General features: G+C 43.2%; 1 protein-coding gene across 11 annotated transcripts in view; it reads right to left on the reverse strand.

Moving 5' to 3' along the window:
* The window catches only part of huwe1 (HECT, UBA and WWE domain containing E3 ubiquitin protein ligase 1), a 37,127-nt gene that overhangs the window by 14,030 nt on the left and 5,532 nt on the right, over window positions 1-17,565 (reverse strand). For 6 of the 11 annotated variants that reach the window (XM_035646441.2, XM_035646438.2, XM_035646443.2 and 3 more), the window contains 51 exons: window positions 17,398-17,496; window positions 15,883-16,089; window positions 15,609-15,761; window positions 15,451-15,513; window positions 15,209-15,286; window positions 15,059-15,106; window positions 14,802-14,970; window positions 14,616-14,716; window positions 14,251-14,401; window positions 14,019-14,146; window positions 13,786-13,926; window positions 13,570-13,675; window positions 13,311-13,418; window positions 13,127-13,228; window positions 12,876-12,956; window positions 12,538-12,644; window positions 11,743-11,920; window positions 11,564-11,655; window positions 11,261-11,481; window positions 11,068-11,125; window positions 10,780-10,956; window positions 10,389-10,634; window positions 9,780-9,913; window positions 9,583-9,695; window positions 9,311-9,493; window positions 8,992-9,208; window positions 8,771-8,893; window positions 8,416-8,653; window positions 7,685-8,044; window positions 7,177-7,233; window positions 6,638-6,760; window positions 6,446-6,541; window positions 6,045-6,314; window positions 5,520-5,672; window positions 5,273-5,400; window positions 5,073-5,154; window positions 4,687-4,863; window positions 4,039-4,590; window positions 3,690-3,885; window positions 3,362-3,529; window positions 3,106-3,254; window positions 2,948-3,035; window positions 2,551-2,774; window positions 2,244-2,455; window positions 1,938-2,120; window positions 1,560-1,732; window positions 1,343-1,482; window positions 1,166-1,241; window positions 669-767; window positions 285-412; window positions 40-199 (listed from right to left, as the gene is read on the reverse strand). In XM_035646441.2, the coding sequence (XP_035502334.1) occupies window positions 40-199; window positions 285-412; window positions 669-767; window positions 1,166-1,241; window positions 1,343-1,482; window positions 1,560-1,732; window positions 1,938-2,120; window positions 2,244-2,455; window positions 2,551-2,774; window positions 2,948-3,035; window positions 3,106-3,254; window positions 3,362-3,529; window positions 3,690-3,885; window positions 4,039-4,590; window positions 4,687-4,863; window positions 5,073-5,154; window positions 5,273-5,400; window positions 5,520-5,672; window positions 6,045-6,314; window positions 6,446-6,541; window positions 6,638-6,760; window positions 7,177-7,233; window positions 7,685-8,044; window positions 8,416-8,653; window positions 8,771-8,893; window positions 8,992-9,208; window positions 9,311-9,493; window positions 9,583-9,695; window positions 9,780-9,913; window positions 10,389-10,634; window positions 10,780-10,956; window positions 11,068-11,125; window positions 11,261-11,481; window positions 11,564-11,655; window positions 11,743-11,920; window positions 12,538-12,644; window positions 12,876-12,956; window positions 13,127-13,228; window positions 13,311-13,418; window positions 13,570-13,675; window positions 13,786-13,926; window positions 14,019-14,146; window positions 14,251-14,401; window positions 14,616-14,716; window positions 14,802-14,970; window positions 15,059-15,106; window positions 15,209-15,286; window positions 15,451-15,513; window positions 15,609-15,761; window positions 15,883-16,089; window positions 17,398-17,496 (7,816 nt within the window). The remainder of the gene's footprint in view (window positions 1-39; window positions 200-284; window positions 413-668; window positions 768-1,165; window positions 1,242-1,342; window positions 1,483-1,559; window positions 1,733-1,937; window positions 2,121-2,243; window positions 2,456-2,550; window positions 2,775-2,947; window positions 3,036-3,105; window positions 3,255-3,361; window positions 3,530-3,689; window positions 3,886-4,038; window positions 4,591-4,686; window positions 4,864-5,072; window positions 5,155-5,272; window positions 5,401-5,519; window positions 5,673-6,044; window positions 6,315-6,445; window positions 6,542-6,637; window positions 6,761-7,176; window positions 7,234-7,684; window positions 8,045-8,415; window positions 8,654-8,770; window positions 8,894-8,991; window positions 9,209-9,310; window positions 9,494-9,582; window positions 9,696-9,779; window positions 9,914-10,388; window positions 10,635-10,779; window positions 10,957-11,067; window positions 11,126-11,260; window positions 11,482-11,563; window positions 11,656-11,742; window positions 11,921-12,537; window positions 12,645-12,875; window positions 12,957-13,126; window positions 13,229-13,310; window positions 13,419-13,569; window positions 13,676-13,785; window positions 13,927-14,018; window positions 14,147-14,250; window positions 14,402-14,615; window positions 14,717-14,801; window positions 14,971-15,058; window positions 15,107-15,208; window positions 15,287-15,450; window positions 15,514-15,608; window positions 15,762-15,882; window positions 16,090-17,397; window positions 17,497-17,565) is intronic. The other 5 variants (XM_035646437.2, XM_035646439.2, XM_035646440.2 and 2 more) reach the window with 5 other exon arrangements.

Genomic DNA, 17,565 nt, shown 5'->3' on the forward strand with positions numbered 1-17,565 from the left:
ATATTTAAGTAATTGTTGGTTCTAAATTATCCTGCTTACCATTGTTGGAGAACATGTTGTCAAACTCTATGATGAGGTCATCGTCCCTATCAAATCTTTCAAAACGGATGTGAGGCGCGGCATTGATGTCAGGGAAGTCCTCATCCAACTCCATCTCTGAACCTTCATCATCATCATCCTCATCTCCTTCCTCATCATCCTTGAGGAAAAGTACCCGCCATGAGTTTTAAGAATAAGCAACAATTGAAACTTTTTTTACTTTACTTCATCGCATTAAACCAAACCTGATCCTCCTCCTCCTCCTCTTCTTCCTCCTCCTCTTCATCCTGGCTGTCTTCATCATCATTGCTGCCACTAGAATCTTCCTCCTGTGTGTGCTCCTCATCCTCTGGTTCCAGGATGTTCATGGAGTCTAATCAGGGAGAGAAACACAGTCACTTACAAGAAGATCTTAAGAACCGAGAAGCTGTCAGTAAGTTGAATTAAATAAGTCAAATTTTTTCTATGTAGCCTAAGATTAAAAAGAAAATTTCCACAAGGGTGCTTAACAATCAGTACAGTATTACAACACCCTCTGTCCTTAGACCCTCAAGTCAGAAAAAAAGGATCCAACTACAAGGTGATTTATCATTATAAACTCATAACGTTGTGATGTGTCAATGTCTTACCTTCACGGTTGGCCTGAAGAGTGGATGCTTGGCTAATATTTGAGGGTGCCTCATCCATCAACACGTCCTCTTGCGATTCATCTTCACCGCTGCGTCCCACTGATTGACAGGAGAGACAGTAGGTGTTACACTTGTTACTTTGCCTGTTTGCAAGACAAGGAGTACCCACACTCAATCATATCGTAAAAAAGAATGATTCCAGTGTGCAGGCACTCTTCATTAAAACAAGGGATTATTTTTTCTTTTTTTTCTCAGATTGCAGACACTCTTTAAGTAAAACTAAATCCCCTGCTGTGACCATGGATTATTTTACTGCTGAGTTTTCAAAAAATTAACAGACCAATAGCCTTTACGCAAGGATTCCCGTTTATCTTACATTACCTAAACTTTGTCGTCACGTCATAATCTTATTTGTCCCACCACAGATTCAGAATGTTCTGAATCTTTTTCAAAATTCTCGTTATAATATAAGATCTATCTTAGGGCTTTTTACTTACCTATAATTGTACTGTTGACAGTACCAGCATCTCTCTCCAGCAGCTCATCAATCAGATCCACCAACTCATTTTCTACCTACAAGCACAGGAAGTTGTATACAAATACCTTTGGTTATATCTACTTTCGTGTTATAGCCAGTAATTACAGAGGATGCAATGTGATACAATATAAATCACCTGCATAGCCTGTGTGCTGAGAACCTCGGGCTGACCAGCAATAACCACTGTGTCTCCCTCTGTCTCTCCATCCATCAGGTCGGTGTCTGTTCCCTGCACCCTGTGGTTGCCCTCCACTGGCTCTGCCTCACCAGACTCTCCTAGAAAAGATGTCACATATCAGCAACAGAAACATTTAGAATCCCTGGATTTTCAAACATCTGTTCTGACTCGATACCTTGGTCCTGAGTGTTGCTGTTGCTGTCCCTGGCAGTGCCCACAGTATCATGTTCAGTCTTGTTCTTGCTGGACCCTCCTTTTCCCCCAAACAGACTACTGGGCTGGTTAACAATGCGGGACAGAGTCTCCAGAGGCTTCAGGGCAGCATTCACTGTGTTGGCCATGTTGGGACTAAATCAAATGATATAAAGGAAGAATATGGAGTCATTTTACACTGATTTTAATGACACAAATAATATTGTTTTGCAAAGCCAACTGAATTCTGAAATAAAACGAATAAGCCCTCAAGTTCAATTGTTTGTGAAGTTGGCCTTCAGACTTCTGTCAAAATAGCAAAACCATGTGCAATTTCGATATATATGGTGTCAATATATACCTGGACAAATCCAAGCTGTGAGGCACACGGGCCAAGTCGTTAACCAGTCCTTTCTTGAGAAAGAGCCTTATGATGTTGTTCATTCCGTTGTGTTGTGTCTTGGCTGCTGCTGTGCTATAGAAACTGGACGTGGAGGGGCAGGATTCCATGATGGTGCTGATGATGCACATCACTGCCTGAAGCCTGTATGTCAAACAGTAAGAATGGGGGTATGGGTTTGCGCAGATCCATATAAATGATCAAATCCATCAATAAAGGGTTATATTGAAAATATCAGGTTGGTTAACATATTTTTAAGCTGTTTACCTGGCATGTTTTTCAGGACCTTCAGCCATTGCTAGTGCTCTGCTCAGAGCCGCCTTCACCTCATTCACTAGGGCCACCTGGGCATCAGTGCCTGTACCGGCAGCGGCCAGGCTGGCTAGGAAGAGACGAGCCAGGGCTGGGGTGTCCTTGTCCTCTGAATTCTGGGTGTGGGGCAGCAAGTGGTCGAGCACAAAGGCTAGAACACTGCAATCCTGTTATGACGCAGGGAGGTCAAAATGGGTAAAAATTATATCAAAGGCATGACAATACAGAGGTATGAAGGATTGACAAGATTCTAACTACCTACCTCCTTAATAAGTTCGGACTGTCCAGCTGTGTAGCAGTAGGATGCAATCAATGTGGCGATGCCCACATAGGAGCGCACCAGTTCAGCCAGCAGTCTCAGGATGGTGGAGGTTGGCATCAGAGGCTTACTAGCCTTCACCTTGGCTGCTTTACCCTCATCTGAGCTGGTGCTCTTCTCTCCCTCCTGTTCCTTCTTCTCCTCCCGCATCTCTTCTGGTGTGGAGGCTGAGAAACAGAATGACAGATGACGAACAGTTCACAAACTAATAAGGGGGATTGGATTGTCTTGCATAAATAAAATGAAAACTTTAAGTCTTACACTCTTACTATTCCATATCATACAGGTGCAGTTCATTTGCACTTAGTTTTATGGTTTAAAAAACTATTTTTAGTCTCACCTTCTCCTTGTGGTGTACCAGACTGAGAGGACTCAGCCACACCTCCATCAGCAGCAAACACCTGACTCTGAGACAAAGAGACACGACTCTATTATTAAATTAGGAGATTATACATTTCATATGCAAGTTAAACTGGACTACTTGTCTTTGAGACTCACATTGATATGGAAGGCAGACTGGGAGTCAAAGTCGCTGCCCTGTCGTGTGAGTCGGTACTGCTGGTAAACGTCATCACCGACATCCTGCAATATCTGGCACAAGTCTTGACCACCAGGAACCACTGCTGCACGTTCTTCTGGACGCTCAGCTATTCCACACACAAGAAAACACACTTAGCTGAAATGTTCAAATACCTATTTCCATTAAAATAACATATACACCCTTCAAGTCAAGATCTTGGTTAGCATGGCTTACGTTCTTCGGGAGCATGGTAGGCAGCCAAAGCATTGAGCATGTCATAGATGACCTCCTTGATAGTGTCAGGGATAGATGGTAAGGGGGAGAGTTTCAGAGGAGTGGTCTTCACCAGCTGCACTGCATTGGGACCTTTAATTCGAAGGTTCTCAAACTCATCATCAGATGCTGTTGAAAGAAAAGTGCAGAATGAGCATTTTGGAATTCAAAAATTGAGATATAACCAAATACCTAAATAAATCTTTTTTTATTCAAAGTACTAGTAACTTAAAAACTAACCAAGTCACACCTGCTACTGCTAGAGTCTAACAAAAGCTTGCACACTCACCAGTGCCGGCTCCACGTGGTGCAGGAAGAGCAATGCGGACACAATTGTTGGCTGTTTCAGCAAAACATTCAGGATTACGGCAGGCTGCAGGGCCCAAGACACGAAGAATGTAATTGATTTCTCTGGAACCAAGGCTGCCTGACACCACACCGGAGGTGGTACTGCCTGCCCCACTGGTCACAGCTGATCTCACCACCTATTGCAACATAGAATTTGTTTAAATATCCACACAAATTTTATCCTGAAAATGTCATACTAAACAAACTACCCAACGGTACCTTCAAATCTTCAAATTTATAATAACAAAAATGGTTAAAGCTCTGTTAAAGCAGAATGAGAGCAGACTAACCTTTTCCATGGTATGCCGCAGTGTGGCTGGATCTTCTATGATGTGTCTAAACAGCAGAGTAACAAGTGGAGTGAAGCCATTGAAGCCGGAGCTCTGCGTCAGCCCCAGAATCATCCGTGTGCTCTTCAACTCGGCAAACATCATAGCATAGTGATGATTGCGTGTCAGGCGCAAACAGAGACGCAGTGTGGCGTGGAGGGTGTCTGGGTCCACGGGAACACTTATCATACTGACACAGGCCCGAATAAGGACGGTGGCCATGTCTTCAGTCAGGCCTTGTACCACAATATCGGAACCCTGAGTGTTATCAGAGTCCAGGTTGGGTGAGGGGCCCGAGGTGGACTCCTTCACCTGGCTGGAATCATCCTTAGGAGCACTCATCTCCACAGCCGCCACTGAGTCTAGATCAGTCTGGGTTTCCTCTGCTTTGCTCTTGTCTGCCTCTTCTCTTTCTGAGTCAGTTATGCTACCAGTCTTGGCAGGCTTGGGAATGCGTGGCACTCTCTGGACAGTCAACATCACTGGCCTCCTGTTACCGGTCTCCTCATTTACCTGCCCAAGAGAGTGGATTTAATCAAAGCAACCGACATTTAATAGAGTTTAAAAATATATTTGTGTCTTATGGCAGTTGATTGTGTTTGTGCATACCTGCACCATGGTGTTAAATTGCACAGTGTATCTCCTGCGTCCAGCTGTGAAGCGGACACTGCTCTCCCCGGCCCTCCATGCTGAGTCAATGGTACTGTTGTTTGATGCACTGTAACTGCACCAACGGCCAGAGCGATCGTCAAACCACCTCCAGTTATTCCCATTGGGCTGGAGATACTAAAGTTAGAGAGGGAGAAAATTCCCAATTTGTACAAAGGAGGTGCACAAAATAACAACACCTTAGTGTGAGTTTATTTCAGTTAACTACCATGTGTTTACTTTATTCCAACACGGTTCTCTGTACGTGTGGTTATAACTGGGTCTAACTATTCAAGTATAATACTTTGGTCAACTGTAACTCTTTGTTTTATAATGTCTACTTGTACCTTGTTCATTTGTCCTCTGCGCTTTGAAGAGACGGCCATCTTCTCATAGAAGTCAATGATCAACAACACTGGTGTGATCCACCTGCAGAAAATGTTATGTGATGTTATATAATAAATATAAATACATAAAAAACAAATTTAGTCTCTCATGATGAAAATATTTTCATGTAAAGAGGTGTGTAGGGTTGTGCAAAACTCACTTTGGTGTCTGGATGTCCTTCTGTTCCTTAGCAGCCTGCAGGCAGGGCTGCACAACCTCAAGCAGCTTAATCAGCAAATCTAGAATCCCACTATTCTCCACTACTCTGGCACCCAACAGCTTCAGTTCCTTTTAAAAACAGAAAACATCAAATGATTTTTAGAGGTTTGCAGATGACCAGAAAATGAGTTCATCCTCTGTGGGTGACATTTTAAAGCTAGAACTTGCACTGGGTGTGTTTCTGTTACCTCAAAGAGCAATGTGAGCAGGAGAATTCGTGTTGCCAGCTTGGAGGCCTGGGGCAGCGTGGCCATCTGTCTGGTCCACTCAGACACCGTCTTTGTGTCACTGGTTGTCAGGGGCTCAGCCGCCTTAATCAGCACGTCCGCTGCCTCCCACACCTTCACACAACATGAAGACCATTAGGCTAGTGCAAACATGTTGTTCCTCTACTGTCAAGCCTTATTAAAAACTCATAGTTAAAAGATGATTTTAAGAGAAGTTTTTGTGGTTGCTTGTCATGAATGATAAAACAGAGTTCAGGTCAGCTACGTAATTAAAGCATTTACTCTAGAATACTTTACAATTACAGACAAAAATATAAGTTGAACACAAATGTACACAATGAATTTGTTCGAACAAGGTTGCATGAAACAGGAATTTTGGAAACATAAATAAAGAATGATTATATGAAAATATATATGAATATTAACAAAGTATATCGTATGGTTCAGATAGCAAACTGCATTTTAAATATGCGTTTATCCTCTCACCTGGTGGACAACCTGGCCGAGGATAAGATCTCTGTATTCTGGGCCACTCCTCTTGATGGCAGTCATCAGCAGGTCGCAGAGTCTGTAGACTGTGTCAGGCAGTTCATCGAGAAGATGGAAGCAGCCGGGCAGCATGGAGTCAGTGAAGGTATGCAGCTCCTGGGGGTCCAGCGGTTCAGCCTCCATGAAGCGCTCCAAGCAGCGGGCCTCTTCTTCCTCTGCCCTCTCCCTGGCTCTCCTGTCCTCTTCCTCACGCCGACGTGCTGCTTCCTGAGGCAGACAGAAATAATTTCAACAGCTGTTCAATTAGAGGTTGCATTTTTCATTTCATTTTGCAACAGATGGCTTGGAGCAAAACTGTTTTTCACATGCAATTTGAGCAGTGACAATGCTCAAATTACCTCAGGAGAGTCAGAGCGCTGCTCCATGCTGACTTCTTGCCCAAGTGACATGGCAATGGCCCTCATCATCTGGTCTTCTTCAGACATAGTCATGTCCTAGATGGAATAAAAGCAACAATGTCAGCTGCCTGAGTTTAATTTATGAGCGTTAAAAGAATGGAAGTATGTGTCTTTCTGTCCATGAGGCCTTACTCTAACTGCTCCGCCAAGAAGTGGAGGAGGGTGTGTTAGTAGGTATTCTGTGGCCTGCTCCATGGTGCTGGTGTTCAGTAGGGCCTCCATGGCATGCTCTCTTGAGAAACCCATATCCATCAGCTAAAACAAAAAAGAGGAAGTTGTATTTTTACAAGTATAAACAAAGAAGACTTGGCAAATAAATAGGAGGCCCAGGATAAGGTCTTAAAAAACGTGATTCAGATGAGGGAAAGTCAGACACCTGTTATCATTATGAAGGACAAGAAAAACATTCTTCCACTTACTCCTGACCTTTCCCTTTTTCTTGAATCATGACGAGAAGCCTCTTCATAAAACCTTTCTAAAAACCCTCAATTCCTTCCCAGGTCTGTCCTGATATTCTACCGCAAAAGGTCTGAATAATCCAATTGTCTGGTCCAGATTCCTCTCTCCCTTTCCTAGCTCAATCAATTCTCTCTCTCCATTATCTCTAACCCTTTTCCCTAACCTCCTCTTTCTCTTTTTAATTCTCACACTCTCCCTAATGGCTCTGATACCTGCTGGAACTGCTGCTGGTGGACCTGTGCGTGCATCCCTCTCCCTCTGCATCTTTCCTGTTACAAAACAAACGGTGGCCCAAGATTCAGTGCATGCAGGATATGGGGGAGGGTGATTGCTAAACAGAGCATATCTGTTTTAGATTCTTGATTACATGGGCACCTTGATTTGTAATTATGTAGTAAACCTGTCCGATTAAAACGGCTTGCTGCTGTGGCAAAGCAAGCTGAAAATATTGATACGGCTGCAGGAAGAAACCAAAGCAAGAAAATATTTCAATCAAACTATACCACACAATTTCAGAAGAATAAATGAAGAGATAAATCAATGTAGAGAATCTGTCCCCAATTGTTCCTGGGCTATAACCCCAAAGATGAACGCCTGGTATTATAACAAAGTGTGTACAAAAATATAGTCAATATCCCTTATTGATCACTGAGAGAACTTTTTCTAATGATGATTAAAAACAACATCAATAATCAAGCGTCAGACACATTTCCTGCATACCTGTGTAAGCTGAGACTGGTTGACCTGGGGTTCACGGCGGGGGGTAGAATTTGTTGATTCTTCAGCTGATCCGCCAGCTGACACTGCAGGAGTTGTTCCAGTTGCTGCCGGTGGTGGTGCCTCTCCAACTGTTGTAGATGCTCCAGGGGCCCCAGTGGGCACCAAAGAACTAGAAGCAGTGGAAGTCCCCTCGTCCTCAGCACGTACTGTCCCCTCTCTCTCCTTGGACAGGCGCTCTTGGATAACCGGCTCCCCTCTTAGGATGTGGCAGAGGATGGCCAGCATGGATTCAGCCATCCTGCCTCCATACACCTTCAGCGGCTTCCTATTCCACAAGCTGCGGATGCAGCTGAATGCAGCCTTGATGAGGGAGAGACTGTGTTACTAAAATACTAACAATAAAATATTCATGGCAAAGCCTTAAATTCTCATATGTAGGAAGCAAAATAATCCTAAATGCTAATGTGCATGTAAAACAAGGATTCCATATAAACTGACTGATGCTGTCCCAAATATTTTTCTTTATATTAAGTTGCATGACAGTTTGTTGCTCAACATTATTTATGGGGTTAAAATTCAGAAATGCTACTACAGAGAAAACACTTTTTTTGAAAAGAGAGCAAGGGGCAATCTCACAGTGTCCATCTTTTCTGTTCCGTCTGCCAGTTAAACAACTAGACTTCCATGCACGCATGCGACTCATTTAAATACAATGGCAGGTGGGTGCTGACCTTCTGGGTGACTATGAGGAACCGAAGGGCGCTGAACTGGGGCATGGTGGGGGTGACTCCGGGCATTTTAGCTGGGAGGGAGTGGGGTGAATCCAGTACAGTGCTTGGGTTCACCATCTTCTCCACCAGCATTAACCAGGCATCCAGGAACTCCCCTGTCCCATCTGGGAGATCATTGTGCTCCAGACCCTCAGAAACAGGCACCTTCCCACCCATTGACAGGGCCCAGTTAAATGTCCTGTACAAAGGCAACACAACCAATAAAACTCCTGTTAGAAATAAAAATCATTTTGGGAATCAGGAAGCAACATTTGAAGCCATTTTTTTATATGCCACTTGATACGGTGGAACTTACTCAAACAAGGCATCATGCCCCCCAGAGCAAAAGAACTTTTGCAGCATGAGGTGGTAGGGGTACTTTCTCTCATCAAACAGCATGGGAGATGTGAAGCCCACAGAGCAGATGAAGAAAGTCAGCCTGCCAGGAACAAAAGCATACTTCATGCTACCTCTGTGTACAGTGCACATAAGTGTAAAAGGGCATGGCAAGTTATGTAAGGGGTAGCCTGCTCTTACCTAAAGCGAGGGGTGGGTGTGTAGGGTGGGGGCTGCCAACTCAGACCCTTGGTGAGGAGCTTGGTAAGAGCAGAGGCAGTGGCCCGGGCAGCAGGTGTGGGGGTTGTGCCCGTGCTTGTGGCATGGTGGGAGCGACGTTGGCGAACTGGAGAGCCCACACACAGTTTCACCAGCAAGCCAAAGAGCTCAGCCAGAGCCCGACCTAGTCGAGATGAAGCTGGAAAAGTCACAAAAGCAGAAGTGAGTCAATCAACTCATGATTTTAAAGCAAGTTTGTTAGCAGACAAACGTTTTTATTGTATTATGGAAATGATCTCACCAGAGAGTAGCGGTTTAATCTGTTTGATGCGAGTGGCCATAGCTGGGGTAAGTTTGGACTTGGCCTTAGGGTCAGTCGCAGCGGGTTCGTCCGTCTCCATGGGAGCCAGGGTGTCCCCATCTAGACCCATGCCTTCCAACAGTCCACCAGCAGATGGATCCACAGAGGTCGTCTCAGACTCAGCTAGATAAAGGAAGAGGAGATTTAAGTTGTTGGTGGGTGGTCAAGGAACATTGTAGGACACTGTTGTTAAAGTTAAATGTCTTTGTTACCAGTTTTCCTGGAGCCAGCGGTGGCGGGTGCTGCACCGCTGCTAGATGGCTTCTCCTCTTTGGGCACCAGTTTCTGCATGTCAGCCTGACCAAACTCACATCCTGGTGGCAGACTGTTGTGGACGGGAAAGAGGTGTTAAGATGGTCACAGCTGACGGTGCAGTTAAAATAAAGGGGACAAAGGAGAAGATATTCACCTGTTAGGTGTGCAAAGGGACAGCAGCACAGTGCTCTCCCAGACCAGAGAGCAGTAGAGCTGACTGAGCTTGTTGAGAACACTCAAGCCGAGCTGAGAGCCCCATTGGTTGACTGAGATAGCCCTGATCTCACTCTGTTCAAAGGAGAAAAACAACAACATTCAGAGCTGCTGAAACATTCAAACATGATAACACATTAGAAGACCCCCACCACAGCTTGAGAAACAAAATACAATTCTGGGTATTTTTTTCAGTAACTGTTTATCTGATTTGGAACATGTGCACACTGTCAATACATCACATCACAACTAAGGACTAAAAGTAATCAATTATTTCCTGGAGATATAAGCTAAATCATAAAGAAAGCACAATCTGTGAAATACAAAGCCTATAAAATGATTCACCCTACTGCATCTGATATACAATTGGCTATCTAAATGAATATCTAATAGGCTGTGCAAGTATTCACTGATGGAGTCAATTGTTTTTAGAAATAACATTATTAAATGAGCAGAGATCAACTTAAACTTGTAAACAAGTGATTTATGTTATTACAATAGGAGGAGGGGTCATCAATTATGTTTAGTAAGAAAATACATTTGTTTTTACCTGTCCTACTCTGCAAGTATGGACAAACATGAGGATGTAGGCATGCGCTGCAGTAAGTGCATGAAGGAGTGGCGTGGCGCGGGCTGACAACGTGGCGTCGTTGACATGACCCGCGTTAGCCAGTTCTCTGAGAAGCACAGATCCACCAGGCACCTCGATTGGTCGGTGAAGGGGTTCTAGAGACGCCAGAATACTGTCCAGTTGGCACAAGCCTTCCTGGAGTACCTTCGGCTCATGTGAAAGAGTCTAAGGGAAGAAAAAAGCTTCAGTCTAAATTCTGTACATTTATCATAATTCTTATCAACAAGTTGCCCAGGGAATGTAGATTAAAATTAGTATTTGGATATGTTTTTGTTTTTTTTCCACTCACGCAACCCACTTTTGTCCTTACCAATATGGACTTGCAGACACCAGCCACAGCTTGGCAGGCAGCAGAGGTGGGGAAGTCTATGGGCAAGTTGGGTAAACCCAGAATAGAGACCAGAGGAAGCAGCCCCTTCTGGTTGACAAACTCCTGGCAGTGGTCGTCTGTGGTGTTGTTGCTTAAAATGGACTCAACGAACTTCATCTGCGAAAGATAAGAATCAAAATCGATGAATGAACTGAGAATATGGAGCATTGCTATACAACTTGGAATATTTCACAACATACCCAAAACAAGATTTTGTCAAACACTCACCACATTCAGAATATAATCCATTAGAGGAATGGGTATTCGCTCCTCAGTGCCCACCACCCTGCAATGATCCACAAATAATCAAAATGACAACTACTGACTAAAATATTGGAAATTCAAATGGTTGAAAAAAAAGTCAGTGAAAGTGTAAAGAGTTGTTTCTCTATTCTATTGTGTTATGAACTCAGCGTCATACAGTTCAAGTGGCACTGACTGTCTGGTGCTCTCTGGTTCCCCCTGCTGCTGGCTGAACGTATGGAGGGCCTCCTCTTCCTCTTCATCCTCACTTGAAGCTTCTTCAGCAGCGTGACTGGAGCGTGCTGGTGGCACCGCCACAGTGCCATCCGCCTTCTGGATAGACGGTTTCTGGCAGATGTACTCAGGGGCTCGACCTAGGTTGCATATCTCCTCCAGTAACTGTAACAACAAACTACCTTTAATTATTTTGCCAAATCGTGTGGTGGCATTTAAAAGTGTTTCTAACTAAACAGTACTCTACCTTAATAATGGCAGTAGTAGCATCAGTCTTTAAAGTGGGTTGGTGTCTCATGAGCTCATCCACAGCACTGCCCAAGTTGGATGCAGTGTCGCCTGAAACCAAACACAGAACAAGTCAGTCACTCAAGCAGGTTGCAAACAGGAAAATTTAAATAACACTGCTCAAACAGTCCAACTCACCCAAAGGATCAGAGCTGCGTCGTCGTCGCATGGCAGGCAGGTAGTCCGGGGACAAAAGCACTTTGAACAGGCGCTCGAATGGCTGGCACTGAACGAAGGAGTGCAGGCCTCTTGCATTCAGGCACAAAGCACTGAACACATTGGGGAGCGAACCCAACACCTCACGAGTAGCAGGAACCTGGAAAAGATCAACAATGACGGGTTGCTCAAACTACATGCCAGAGTTTGACTGGGGTTCGCAAAAATCACAGTTCGACGGTCATCATTATATTACACTTTTAATGTCTTCATAATCTTGTTTTCAGTATTCCAAATTTTAGAGCAACCAGAGAAACTGAACCAAGGCTGAATAGTCCACAGCAATTACACACATCACCAACCAGTGTAATTAGTCATACACGTACATACATTGATAAGGCATGGGGGTTCTCACAATTTTTAAAAAATATAATATTTTTCATGCAATTCTGCCATTTTCCAACACGTTTTGAAGAATTTATACTACAGCAAGGTAACTTGAAATCCATTAACACAACCATCTAAACAAAAATACTGGAAGTGGGGTAATCTGAAGATGTAGTTATTGTTTGAGAGGAATGTACCCCAATTTGGCAGCTGCATGCAGGGGTAAAGAAGTGTTTTGAGCTATCAGGTGGTGACTGAATGTTACGACCAGTTGATAATGGTTTCCTAATAAAGCTTATAGTTTTGTCAATTTAATTAGTACATGCACAGGTCTGACCCTGACCTACCGACAGAACAGTGGAGCACAGAATTGCAGGTCTGAAAACTCACGTCTTTGATGAGAAGTGCATGCAGCATGACATCAGTGAGACCATTATCCTGCAGAGAGGAGAGCAGGGATGGCTCCTGGAACACGAACACTGTCACAACCTCGGTCGCTAAAAATCCAAAAAACAGAAACAAGAGCAAGTGGAGAAATAGAATAGGTCGTAATCCAAAGCAACAACAAATTTTATATAAAATAAAGCAGACAGTGAAATGTCATCACATTCAATTCCCTTTTTCCGAGTTGATACCAGTATTATAAACTTTAATCTCTGAAATCAAGTGACGTCACTCAGTTAGAACAGAACCCGAAGGGCTTTTCTGAGGCGCTACAGTGAACTCACCTAAGAGGAAGAGCGAAGGGCCATAATATTCTGCGTTACTGATGATGTGCTTGAGTGAGGTAGGCAAGGACCCATCCATTACTTGAAATAAAAAAGGGGTGCAGATACACAGAGTCAACATTTGCATAAAAAAATACAGATCTAAAAAGCAACAATTTATGAATCGATCAAACACGTATTAACAATATTACTGTAATACCCTTGATATTGAGTTCATCTATAGAACAAGTGATTGGATTCCAATGACTCACCATGGCGGATGCCATCAGAAAAGGCAGGGTCCTGGATTGCTTTCTTCAAGAAATTTAGCATAGACTTCAACAGAGCTGCCCTCTGGGGGATACACTGGGTACCTATAGAGATATGATTGTGTCATTGTGATGATAGAATGCAATTGTGACATGTTTTTGTTTCTTGTGTGTATGCTGTGTGTACCTGCACGAGGCGCATTAGCTGTGCTGCTTTGTGTTCGGTGATCTGCCTCTGGTCTGGAGCCAGAAGATGTTGACGGTCCAGGGCTGCTTTCCATGGCAACTTCTGACACTGTAAGACACAAGACAATGGCAAATTAATACATTAGCCGAGAGATTCTTTATAACTTGGCAATATTCATGAATAGCCTAGGCTTAAATTGTAACCTCAAATTATAGATATTTATTTCTGAAGAGAACCTTCCATAGGAATATTTACATACTCTCCATGTCTGTGTCCATGTCCTCAGACTCCACAGCTGCGCTAGGCCTCTGAATCTTTGGCTTGATGACAAAAGGGCACTCTTTCCTTGACAGGTCCACCTCATGCTAGGTAGAAGTGAAGAACAGAGACATGGGTGAGTCAAGAGCTGTGGTAGAGGTTTCAGTGACTTCAGATGAAGTGTTAAGAACAGAGAAATACAAAGTGCAAAACCAACCTCTAGCCTACTGATGAAAATGGAAAGGCCGCTGTGGGACTGAAAGGCAGCCATGTCAAGGTTGGTGATGAGGTCTACAACCCGCACTGCTCGCGTCACAAAGGTGATCTGGTCTTGCTCATCACCCAAAAACTTGATCACCTACACAGATAACGATAACAGAATGTTATACTTCAACTTTTTGAAAAGAAAACTACAACAGGCAATTACATATTGTCAGAATCAGGATTTACCTTCAGGAGGGCTTCCATCATGCCACAGGACACAAGGGCTTCCCCTCCAGCATCATAGCTAGCCAAATGGTAGAGGAATGAGAAGAGCGCAGTGGCAAACTGGTGCGGGTATGGTTCCATCAGAGGATCTAGGAAAAATAAAATAAAGGTTAACCAGCAAGCTTCCATTTTAACTTGTCATATTAACTAACACACTAAGCTGTTACACAAAAGGTTCTGGCTGAACTCTCACCAATCATTGCTTGTATACAGTTGCGCACCAACACAGGCAAGAAGCCATGGTAGGAGGCAGTGCCGGTGCAGTCGATGATGTTGGAAAGTTTGGGTGTTCTCTCCAGATGGACAATCGAAGTTAAAGTGCGCAAAGATGCTGCCTTGATATCCTGAAGAAAAATAAATAATAATAATAAAAAAAAGTATTTCAGAAAACAGAAAATGAAACAGTCCTCAACAGTGCGAATGCATTTTCTCTGGAGAATACACACATTAAATGCAGCAAAAGATATCCAACGTCATTTTACAAATACGGTGCTACTGCTAGTTTGGTAAAGGCATTTCATTTAATGCCAGTGATTAAGCATAAAAACAAATTCTTACCACAAGCTGTTTGTCTGTAATCTGCAATACATCCACCAGCTCCTCTATCAAGCCATTATACAGAATACTGTTGGCTGACTCTTGGAGTGCATTTGAATACACTGCAAAGAAACAGAATATGTCAGTGACCAAAACTTGAAGCAAAACGTTTTGTCACTTTATTAAAAGAAGGCGGCTTCTACTCACCCAGTATAGAAATAGCATGTAGTCGGGCCTGCACAGCCTGCAACCTCTTCTTGTGGTTTGAGAAACCATGGGCTAGTCGAATGTGTGTGAACAGCAGAGTCTGTTTGTCTTTAGGGATGTTGTACATCACTGTCAGCGACTCCATGATCTCAGATGGGCTCTCTGAAATCTGGGAGACACCGGACACCATGTATGAGATGAAAGAATCCTTGGCATTACAACGCCACTGTTAATGACAATTAAAATTATGACTATACCTTGTCAAGTTGCTCAATGTGAATATAGTGTAGTGTGTTACTACTTGTCTGGTGGGAAAATAAGAGTTCAGAAAGGATTAGGAAATTGGGCCATCAACAAAATAATCCACAAATATTTTTATCATTTCATATAAATGTCTAGGTTTTTACCTTCCTCTCTACTTTGACCTCAGGGCCTGGATCAGCGTAAAACTCAAAGTGCAGTGTGGTGGCACTTGGAGGGTACTTCTGCCCAGGGACCAAAGGGGGCAACATAGAAAGGGAAGATAATTTAGAAATGGTGGTTAATTAGTCTCATTTGACAGCCATTATTCATTAACATAAAACTAGTAGTAAAATAGCTTTAGATAGTTGACAGGGACATTTACTGAACTCCCTCTTAAGATTCTTACCGTCATAAGCAGATCCCTGCAGCACTCCGCCAGACCAAAGCCATTTTCCTTTCCTCCCCAGCTCTACAAAAGAGAACAAAGAGGTTAAACAAAACAGTTCTTTCTCTTTAGGGACAGCTGTAATCATGGCAAGGGAAAAACAATGGCAGTCACTAAACCTCAGCCAGGTGTTGCAGACGGGCCAGCAGAGGCGTCCTTTTGTCAGATCCCAGTCTTGTGATGTAGTTTGAGCGCTTGCTGAACACATAGAGCAGGTTCAGCACAGACAGAACCACCTGCATGTCACATGATGCTAACAAGGTGGTTAAGTGCTGTAAAAGGGAAGGGAGGGTAGACAGAAGGTTGCAGTTAGTGAGCCGTCTTACTTTTCCCTCATTTAAGCAGTCCAGAAAGGCAGAGTACTGGTTGAAAGTGTACCAAGTGCAAGCCTACCTCTATGGAGCTGTAGAGGTGCCTAGAGAAGCTATACTCAATGAGCAGGGCTGTGAAGTTGAGCACTGCCAAAAGCAGAGCTTTGAGCTGTCCATTGTCGGGACGGTCACACACCAGCAGCCATGACATGTTCTCCACTGTCTGGCCCGCATCACACAGGATGCCATCGAAGCGGTCCAGCAGATCCACCCAATGGTACAGTTCACACTGTTGAAAACAGACATATAATTTTCAGTGCTCAATCGAATAAATGTTAAGCATTCAGTGTTTTCTCCAAGATGTGGCCGGCCAGTGGTATTTGTTTCAGTATGCCTAATGCACGTGGCTGGTGCGCTCATGCAGTAAACTGATGGTCAGAATGAACATCAATAAGTAATAATAATATATCTGACTTAATGTTTAATGTTACCTAGTTAAATCTACCTTTTGCTCGCTACTTTCTTTTAATCTTCTTCCCCTCTCTCTCTCCATCTTACCTTGAGGTGCATTAATCTGCTCAGCTTAGCCAAGAGTTGCCAGGTGACTTAACTTCCCGTTTTCCTTGTTTTAAATTAAAAGCTCTCTGCAGAGTCATGTAATTGTGATTTTATGGCACTGCAGTGGCAGGCCACTGCTGCAAAAAGTATTGTGGAAACACCGGTATCTCAGAACTTTTGTTTTCCCAAAAACAAAGTGGAACCTCTTACTGAACATGAGATGGTCTAAGGATTATTAAGATTGCAGGTCCAAACCAAAGCTTAAGACCTATTTGGTTACGCAAACCTAATGTGAAATACCATGACTCATAGATGCTCATGAAATGCATTTCTTAGTTGGCTAACCCTTCTCTTTTGATATTGCTCCTATGCAGTAAAGTAGTTACAGCCACTACATTTCTATAATTGGGACAAATGTACCAGTAGTGTAAAAATAAAACTTAAAACCACCATCCAGAAGATCATCAACCACTTTTATTCCATAACTATTCAGGATTATATCAACATTTGCTTTCCTAATTACTGTTTCCTGCAATTACTGTGTACTTGTCAGTGTTACTCAGGGTTAGCTTGGACAAACAGGTATATCAACGGTCGCCAAAACATATTTGGGGACCGATATTAGCATTTTCTTTTTACTTTAAATTTTGTATCCGTCTTTGAATACACCATCAATGATCAATTAACTAGTGGACAATTTGTTCTATCCTTTCTGAGCCTGTTCATTTTACTATCCTGAGAAACATTTAATGACAGTCAAATATTATCTGCAGAGAAAGATACATTAGAGACATTCTATGGTATTACGGTAAGAGGAAATGTAGATATGTTTAAAGCACAGCAATTAAATCACTTTTTTATTTTTATTTTTCCTTTATTTTACCAGGTAAGATCAATTGAGAAAAGCTTCTCATTTACAATGATGACCTGGCAATGACTACTTCTACCTGTCTACCCTGTCATAAAAGAGTGTTATGACAGGGTTCCCGAAAAAGAGAAAGGGAAATGCCTGTCCCTCGGTCTTTTCTTTCAGGCTTACCTTGCCAATATTCCAGGTCTTGATGTGCTGTAGTTCAACTAGTAGTTGCTCATCACTGCATGCCTTGAGCTTCTCTATAAGTATCCTGCAGTCGGCAGGCTGTTGGATCAGAAGGAGCACATGAGTTAGTCAAGCAGTGTGCACGGACCACCTATGCATCTTTTCTAC

The sequence above is a fragment of the Scophthalmus maximus genome, chromosome 3 (assembly GCF_022379125.1).
Source record: "Scophthalmus maximus strain ysfricsl-2021 chromosome 3, ASM2237912v1, whole genome shotgun sequence".
Classification (NCBI taxonomy): domain Eukaryota; kingdom Metazoa; phylum Chordata; class Actinopteri; order Pleuronectiformes; family Scophthalmidae; genus Scophthalmus; species Scophthalmus maximus.